This window comes from Lagopus muta, chromosome 6 (assembly GCF_023343835.1).
Source record: "Lagopus muta isolate bLagMut1 chromosome 6, bLagMut1 primary, whole genome shotgun sequence".
In the NCBI taxonomy this organism is placed as follows: Eukaryota; Metazoa; Chordata; class Aves; order Galliformes; family Phasianidae; genus Lagopus; species Lagopus muta.
In genome coordinates, this window is record NC_064438.1 from 58,025,378 (window position 1) to 58,033,715 (window position 8,338).

General features: G+C 51.2%; 1 protein-coding gene across 7 annotated transcripts in view; it reads right to left on the reverse strand.

Moving 5' to 3' along the window:
- Window positions 1-8,001, reverse strand: part of TXNDC16 (thioredoxin domain containing 16) — a 50,116-nt gene extending 42,115 nt beyond the window's left edge. For all 7 annotated transcript variants that reach the window (XR_007377794.1, XR_007377797.1, XR_007377795.1 and 4 more), the window contains exons 1-4: window positions 7,214-8,001; window positions 2,778-2,981; window positions 1,467-1,549; window positions 341-414 (exon numbers count right to left, since the gene is read on the reverse strand). Coding sequence is in view for 2 of the 7 variants with exons in the window: in XM_048949144.1 (XP_048805101.1) it covers window positions 341-414; window positions 1,467-1,549; window positions 2,778-2,946 (326 nt within the window). In the remaining 5 variants the exon portion in view is untranslated. The remainder of the gene's footprint in view (window positions 1-340; window positions 415-1,466; window positions 1,550-2,777; window positions 2,982-7,213) is intronic.
- Between the last annotated feature and the right edge of the window lie 337 nt (window positions 8,002-8,338).

Sequence of the window (8,338 nt, forward strand, 5' to 3'; positions counted from 1 at the left end):
TTAGGAGGCAACTTTTTCCTCAGAGGGCAGTAAAGCCCTGGCACAGCTGCCCAATCCCTGGAGGCATTCAAAACCAGGCTGGATGGGGCCCTGGGCAGCCTGGTCTGGTGGGTGGCAATCAGCCCATAGCAGGGGTTGAAGCTGGGTGAGTTTTAAAGTTCCTTCCAACCCAACCATTCTGGGACTCTATGATACTACAAACGTTTTCCTGACGTTTTTCTATGCCACTGCTATCCTCATGGCTCCTCTCTTCCTATGCAGACATCTCTACTCCCTCTTAGCATTTCATCCAAACCTTTGTACTTAAAAGCAGTGTGGAGGTCAGACAGCTTCCCCTTACCTGAACAGGTAGGCTTTCCTTAACGCATTCTCTTTTCCACAGTATCTTGAGACATCCTCTTTGGAACACTTGACCTAGACATTAAAAGCATGTCATCAGTCACTCACCTCCACAAATGATGACAAACACACAGCACCACAGCTTTCTCCCATTCCAGAATGTAAGCACTAGCCTTTTCAAACCTGCCCAGGATAGAAAATACAATCACACAGTAAGATGAACAGAGTCCAGTGGTGCGGACTGGAATTTGTATTTCAGTTCCTCAGCCCTTAAGACAGCATTAAGAGATCTTGTGATCTGCCAAGTACATTCAAAGGGACAGACCACTACTTGCTTATTGAACTCAGTTTGTACCTGGAGGCAATGAAATACACACACACACACACATATAAAAATACTTCTTACAAAATCTAACTGTACTTGCCCACATTTATAGTTTGCTCTCCTAAATCTGCATAAGGTTTCACTAAAAAAAAAATATCTGTTCAGCATTTACTGCACTGTATGGAAAGGAAGTGATCTGATCCCATCCAACACTCTTCATAGCTCAACCTTCTTCTCTCCTAGTGCACAAGCAAGACTGAGTTGTGCAGGTCTCATACTCTGGGTGTATCAGCAGGCTCTCTTGTGTAACACAGTGGGGATCATACTCTTCCCTGTACCATGTTTAAGGGACACAGCAATAACCATGCAACACCACACATGACATACTTGGGAAATCAGATGAGACGAGCCAGCCATGCTTGATACATGAGGCTTCCCACAGCAAAGGCCAATTTTCAAGAAAAATCTGAGGAGTTAAATATTCCTCACATCCATGGATGCTAATCATGGAGTGTGGACAACATAAAGTCTTCCTCAGATAAAGGAATCTGCCCCTGCCCCACAGGCAGAAGGTGTGACACAACCCACAACAAGAAGATGTGATGCTTTTGATTCATAGCTGTGCAGTGTAGTTACTACTGGCCAGGGCAAGGGAAAACATTGGATGCTTTGCTGTAGCCAGAACCCACTTTCTTGTGGGGTCCCTCTACTTTCCATCACCCAAGGTAGGTGCAGACAATTTCTGTCAACCCCACAGTCAGCCCTGCAGAAATACTCTGTCCCACTCCTTGTTCTTGTTCACCTTCACCACTGAAATGCCATAGTCATGCAGAGCCTCAACCGAGTTTTCAATCTGTTCCAAGAAGGGCTGGGCACCAGGAGAAACTGAAACACCAAAAAAAGCTGGTTTTAGTCCCTTCCCATTACAGACAAGGAAGCAGAAGAGCAGAACAACCCTTTTCTCTCTGGCAATACTAGCCTTTCTGGGAGTATTTCACTCCCTGGTCAGACCAGGATCACAGTCTGCCTGTGACAACGGGAAGGATGGGCATCAATGTAGATATCCCTTATGAATGATCTTTAAATTCAGATGGACTGGAGTCCTCCAAGCCACTATGACTTCCAAGATGCCAGAGATCCCTAAGCAGCATGACATCCTTTGCTCTGTGCTGCAGGACACACTGCAAAGCACTACAGCTGCACTGAGCAGCAGTGAGGATGCTCAAGGATGCTGCATGCAGGCTTTTGCAGGTGCCACTAGTAACTGCTCATGTCCCCTGTTACTGCCTGCAGGGCACTGTCTGTGCTCTGGCATGGTAACAGCATGCTGAGGTCCCTGAGCAAACATCATCAGGACATTCATGCAGGCCTGAGCAGGAACAAATAGGGAGCTGCAGCATGCTGAAGGTGGAGCTGTGTGAAGGGATTTGGCTGGGAGCTGGCCGGGGGAGACAGGACTGGAAGTGGTTTTGTTACATGGGCATCGTTCTGCTGGGCAGCAAGTCCTCACAGAGTCCTCAAGAGTATCCTGCTGCCATGCAGTGATACAGCACTCATAATGTGGCCTTGCTCTTAGAATAAGGTGTTTAAGAAACAAAACTGACTGTGGGCAATAGCACGAATGCCTGCAGGCTGCCCACTTTCCTTTCTGACACATGCAGCCAGCCCCTCAGTACTGATGTGGGAGCTGTGTTGGTGTCTCTGCCCACATCTCTGGAAAACCACACATGGGGGGCATGGAGGAGCAGAACAAGAAAGGCAAAGTGATAGGTTTCCTTGTAATTACTCTGGGAGGTGCTCTGGAAAAGAAATACAGCCCATTTCAGGGAGCAGCTCCTTACAGGGCACCTGGAAGATTAATGAAAAGGCTTGAAGGAGTGTGTTTAGGGACACAACCAGGAAAGATCTCAGCCCCAGACACCTCTGTCTATGAGGACTGCTCAGGAGCTGTGCAAATATAGATTTGCCAGTGAAGTTTGCCAGCTCCTCAAAATAGCTTTGCATTTAAAAAGTTCAGGAATTGACCCTTCATTATTCCACTTTCACACACACACTGACATGAGTCTTCCCTGAAAACCCAGGCTCATGTAAATGCATGCTATTGAATACATACCAGTATGGCTGAAATAAGCCAAGGAAGCCTTGCTAGCTTGCAAGCCACTGAAATACTCGTGGGGGCTCAACTCCTGCAGCAGACTTGCACTTCCCAGCATTGGAATGGAGACAGCACAGAAGAGCATGAAAGAGAAGGAAGAAATCCATCTGTCCTCCTGAGCTGGCATGGTTATTATCAGCTACAGGCATAGAAGAGCCACAACTGGAAAACAAACAGATATACAAAACATAAATATATATATATGCACACACGTAACATGTATATGAACATGTATATGAATGTTTTCTGTTCAGATAGGTGGAGCATGACTGTAATTTACAAACCAAATGGCAGAGGGGTTTGTCCAGACTGCTCCGTGTCATACCTTGCTCAATCCCTCCTTACTTTTTTCTGTCACCAGTGACACTGGAGCAAAATCTATGACACACACCAGGCTGCAGGACAGGCCTGGCAGCCTCCCTCCCACTCCAGGATCCTACATGGAGACGTCTGGGAGGAAAGCCAAGAAAAGTTGTGAGATGCCTGAGAAGCCAAGACCAAGTGTGCAAGCCTGCCGCCAGGCTTCACCAGCAGCGTTCCCCAAGGTGCCTTGCCGCAGCTGTGTAATTCCTCCCACTTGGATTAAAGGGCTATGGAGAGATATGGACAACAAGCTCTGACTACAGGATGAAAGAACAACTTCTTGCCTCCTAATTCCCCAGTTTAATACCAAGCTCTCTTGCAGCCCGCTCTTTGGGTACCCATCGTTGCTGCTGAGCATGCAAGAGCAAGGCTGGTTCCTGGTCAACAATGAGACAAAGCTGGAATTCAAGCCTCGAAGAAGCTGTTTGCTTTGCATTATGAGCTGCAGCTGTTTTCCTTAACAAATGTCCCTGTGTACATGGGCTATTATTCCTTCCAGTGCTGCGTCAGATGCTGTAAGCTTGTTACTGCTGCTCTGTTATGAACCCAAAGTCAGATGCTCAAAAACAAGCAGGCAAAGTCCCTCTGCCTTGCTCCGAGAGCAGGCAGCAAAGCAAGGCATGCTCCACCTTCAAAGGCCTCCTTCTCTCTCACTCAGGCACATGAGGTGTTGGGATAAGGCCTTCACAGCACGAAGGAACAAAGACAGCCGAGGAAGGAATGAAATCTTTTCATCTGAAAGTCTCCAGTCCTCTCCCTCCTACTTCAGGATGTGCCAGGCGCTTCTGGTTCTTTGCCCTCCCATCTGTTCATCTGGCTTACAGAGGGGACAGAGATCAAGGGGATGGGGGGATGTTTACTGAATGACAAACTTGGCTACAGCAGGATGGAAAAATAAACTCAATCCTGGCGTGTAGGAACGAGCCCAGGTCAAATGGGAAAGTTTACTACCAAGGAGGCAAAGCCAGAGGAGCAGCCCACAACGATTCCAATACTTTGCAGCCTGATACCTGGAGGAGGATGCTTGCAGTTTAAGACACAACTCTAACTTCTTCCCAGCCCTGATCTCCTCATCCTCTTTTCAGAGCTCTTGCTGAGTTCTGCAGCTCCCAGCCCTCTGGCTCTCCCAGCCTCTGGTTCCACGGTGTCCAACTCTCCCAGATGCAAACAGGAACTTCAGAAGCACTCAATGGAGGGAGCAAAAGTCAAGATTTATCACCCATGTTCAGGAGAGACTGGAAGCAGCTGGATTTGGGATTTTCTCCTCCCTATGTGCCCCATAAATGTGTCCAAGCTGGTAACTGCTGAAAACACATCTCCTCACAGGAGAAGAATTTGTTGTCAGTCTACTGACTGCTCCTTCAGCCTCAGTATTACAACAGCCTCTACCCGCCCAGCTAGAAATCTGGCAGTGATTATATCCCTCATATCCTCATATCCTGTCCTCCTCCTCCTGCCATTTCCCATTTTGTCCCAAAATCACACATAAGGCCCCTGAGCACATCCTGCCTTAAACTACTCTAAAGCCGGGCCTGTCCCTGCCCTAGAGGTGCAGTCCCTGGCCAGCTTGGCCTTCCCACCCACATTTGGTAAAACCTGGCTTAAGGGTTTCCTGGCAAGTCTGAAGACTCCAATACTTCTCTGGAGTCGAAATAAAGCCCAAATATGCCCAACCACAAAGCAGACTCAATTAGGGACCAACAGCACCAGGGGATGAAAAGCTGTCTTCAAAACACCCAAAGCTTTGTAGTAGAGTGCTGGAATTGCTCATAAAGCAAGGAGTGAACCACCTGTGAGGAGGATATCGAGAACAGCTTGGACAAAGAACAGTTTAGATAGATGTAGTGCAGTCTCAGGGCAGAGGTCTCTGAGAGCTTCCCCAGTTGCATTCTTTCTGCACTGAACTTCACACAGGCTCAGAGAAGCAATGTGCAACGCCACTGGAGAGACTGCTATGCAGTGAGCCATGTGCTGACTGGGAACAGGAGTGCTCCAGCACACCATCACAGCTCCACCTGGGTGTTCAGTGTCACCACTGCTATCCAGCCTTCCATACTCAGTGTCTGCTGGATTATTCAGCTTTTAGGCCATTCCCTGAGCCACTTCTTTTCCAATGAGGGAAGATTAACACCATAGGGTTAGAAACAGCTCGAACTCCCTACAGCAGCCACTTGCAGGATTACCAGGGATGTGTGAAAATACCAGGCATGTGTGAACTGGCCCTCGTTACAGGAATGACTCCAAGGAGAAGGATCTCACCAAGAACCCATGAGGATCCAGGGAACAGGCTACAGCTAAAAACAACCACAGGCAGCTGGGACACGTTGCAGCCTTGCTTTGGCTGCTGTCATTCAAGGAAGGGCTCTGTGTCACTTGTGGGAAGCCCTCAAACCCACAGGCCGTGCACATTGCAGCCAGTGTGCAAGGCCTGGTTTGTGTGTTCATTGTCATGCCTTCTAGACAAAGCCAGGTAGAATGGCCACTGCAGATGACCTAAAATAAGAGTAAATACACCAGAGACACACTGGCATACATTGCTTGTACTACATTGATTTTGCTTGGGATTCCTGCAGTGGTAACCATGGGCTGGGATCCCCTTACCTCTGATGACAATTCTAAAGTTAATTATCACTACATAGTTTTGCTGGAATAAATTGCTCATCAGTCCGCCTCCCTCAACGTTTCTGAGGACAAGTTCTTCGACCTGCCTGGATGTGTTCCTGTGGGACCCAATCCAGGTGTTCCTGCACGGGCAGGGGATGGGACTAGATGATCTTTTGAGGTCCCTTCCAATCCCTGATGCTGTTATTCTATGAATGGGGCCATGCTCACCCGTGCCATGGAAGTGAACTATCTGCTGGCCAATTCCACCTGCCCCTTCTGCACATTGGCCTGTGAAGGAGGCACGTGTTGGGGCCTGTGACCAGGAGAAGGCAGGTGATGTTCCCATCCTGGCTAATTCTGATCACTGCAGCGTTCTCTCATCACGTGCTGTCACGGGTTTGCCCCTTCAACCACAGAAAGATGTTTATTTCTACAATGAGCATATCAAAAAGCATCCCAACCCCGTGTAACTAATGCTAGGAGCTGAAAGCAGACCCATGTGCTGCATCCAGAGAGAAGCAAGAGCCTAATTGCAACAGTATTACTCCAGTATTTATCCACAAACACTTTCAAGCCCCAGGGCTGACAGGCTTTTTGTGCACAGACAGTTACACTTTTTACAAACAGCATTTTAAGGACCTTGCAGACTGCTATGTAATCGGTCTGCGGCACAAAGCAGCGCCAGGACAGCTCATGTGACTGGAGGCACATCTGGCACATTAAGTCATATGATAACAGCTCCTCTCCCACAGTAACACTTCCCCCAGTATCTCTTTGTGCCGCTGCCTCTCCCCTACTCTGTGATCCACAAACCAGACATGCTGAGCTCTCAGACCTCACATCAGGCAAGCACAAGGACCTGGGCAGGACAGAGGCCCTGGTGCAGGCATTTAAGATATGGGGCTTGAATAAAGGGGGCCCATAGGGCAGGCTGTTGCGAGCTACAGGAGCTGCATCTTTTGGCACAAGGAATCTTCTGTTTTCTCAAGGGTCATCAAGAGGGATGGGAAAACACATTTACAGCAAAATAATCCTTGCCTGTTGCCCAGTGTGCTTTGCCTTACTGGGTTTCTCTCAGTGATGCCCTCATGCTGGCTCCCTACTGGAGCTTGGCCTCCTCTCCTGCAGAGCACCCTGGAAAGGGGCATTCAGCCACTTCCCTGAGTTTCACTTTCATTTTCACTTTCAGGTCCCACTTCCCCTAGCACCCAGGAACTCCTTATTTTCTGGTCCTGCAGCGAAAGCAGCCTCACCCCTCTGCCTACAACAGGAGAGAAAGTCTGCACTGCTTGTGCACAGCTGACAGCCCACGCCTTGCCCGTGTCTCTGCCCAGCTTGTCCCCGAGGACCTTCCTCCCACAGCTGGCACTGCGCAGGTAGCTGTTATTGCTGAGCTGCCTGTAAGATGGCTTAGGGGTATCACATACCTGGCAGGCGCTGCTTCCAGCAGCAGGCTGAAGTGCTCGTCCCTCGTCCCCAGCTGCAAGCAGAGCACCACGTGTGAAGGACTCCTGGAGGCTCCCGCAGTCCGGCACTGTTTGTGGCCTGGCTGCGTGCCACAAGAACCTGCAGGCAGCCCTGTCCTACACTTTGCCTATGGGATGTTTGAAATAAAGCTGTGCTGGTCTGAACCTTCCAGTGATCTCAGAGCCCTGAACTGAGATCCCTTGGTCCTGAGGACAATCTCTAAGCTATCCACCTGCTGGCTGTGTCTATACCCGCAGGGATCTCTGCATAGAAAAAAAATAGAGAGGGTCCCTGACCTACATCCAAACACTCCCACAGCACAGGAGACCCAACCTGCGCCTACAGCAGCAGCCCTTCCCCACCCACATCTGCTGCAGAGGCTCAGACCCACCACAACACCTACAGGGATCTCTCTGCTGGCCCTGCTGTGGCAAAACAAACGTCAAGGCCCCAGTCCTCCCTTACAACAGCAGGGATTTCTAACCGAGGCCTACAGCAGCGCTGCCCCCAGCCCCACGCAGGGGGAGGATCGGCTCTTGAGCTGCCAGGCCTTCCGCCCCTAACCAGACGTCAGAGCCGTGCTGCGGCTGTGGGGAACCGAGGGCTGCCGGGGCAATGGCCCTGCCGCTACGGGAACCGCAAAACCCATCGGGCCCCTAACGACGCCAGACCCCCCGCCCTGCCCCTGCGGGGACCCTCAGAACCGCCGGACCGCGGCGCTGAGGAGAGCCTCGCTCCGCCCCCGTCAGCGCCGCCACCCGCGCCCGCGCCGCCAGCCAATCAGCGGCGATATCCCGCGCCTCGCCCCGCCCCCGCCGCCCTCCTCCCGCGAGGAGGCGGGAGGCGGCGACCCGAGCGGCGAGAGAAGCGCCCCGCTCACAGCGTGTGTGTGGGGGGAGGGACAGGGGGGTGCGTGAGCGACGGGCGGCGCCGGCCAATCGGCGAGGCGGATGGGCGCGGAGGGGGCGGTGCGGAGGGGAGCCAATGGGGAGCGCGCGCTGTCAGGAGCGAGCGCCTCAAATCATCGGGCTCAGCTGATTGTCCCCGGCACCGAGTTGCTCGGCGGCGGCGCGGCCGGCGGCGCG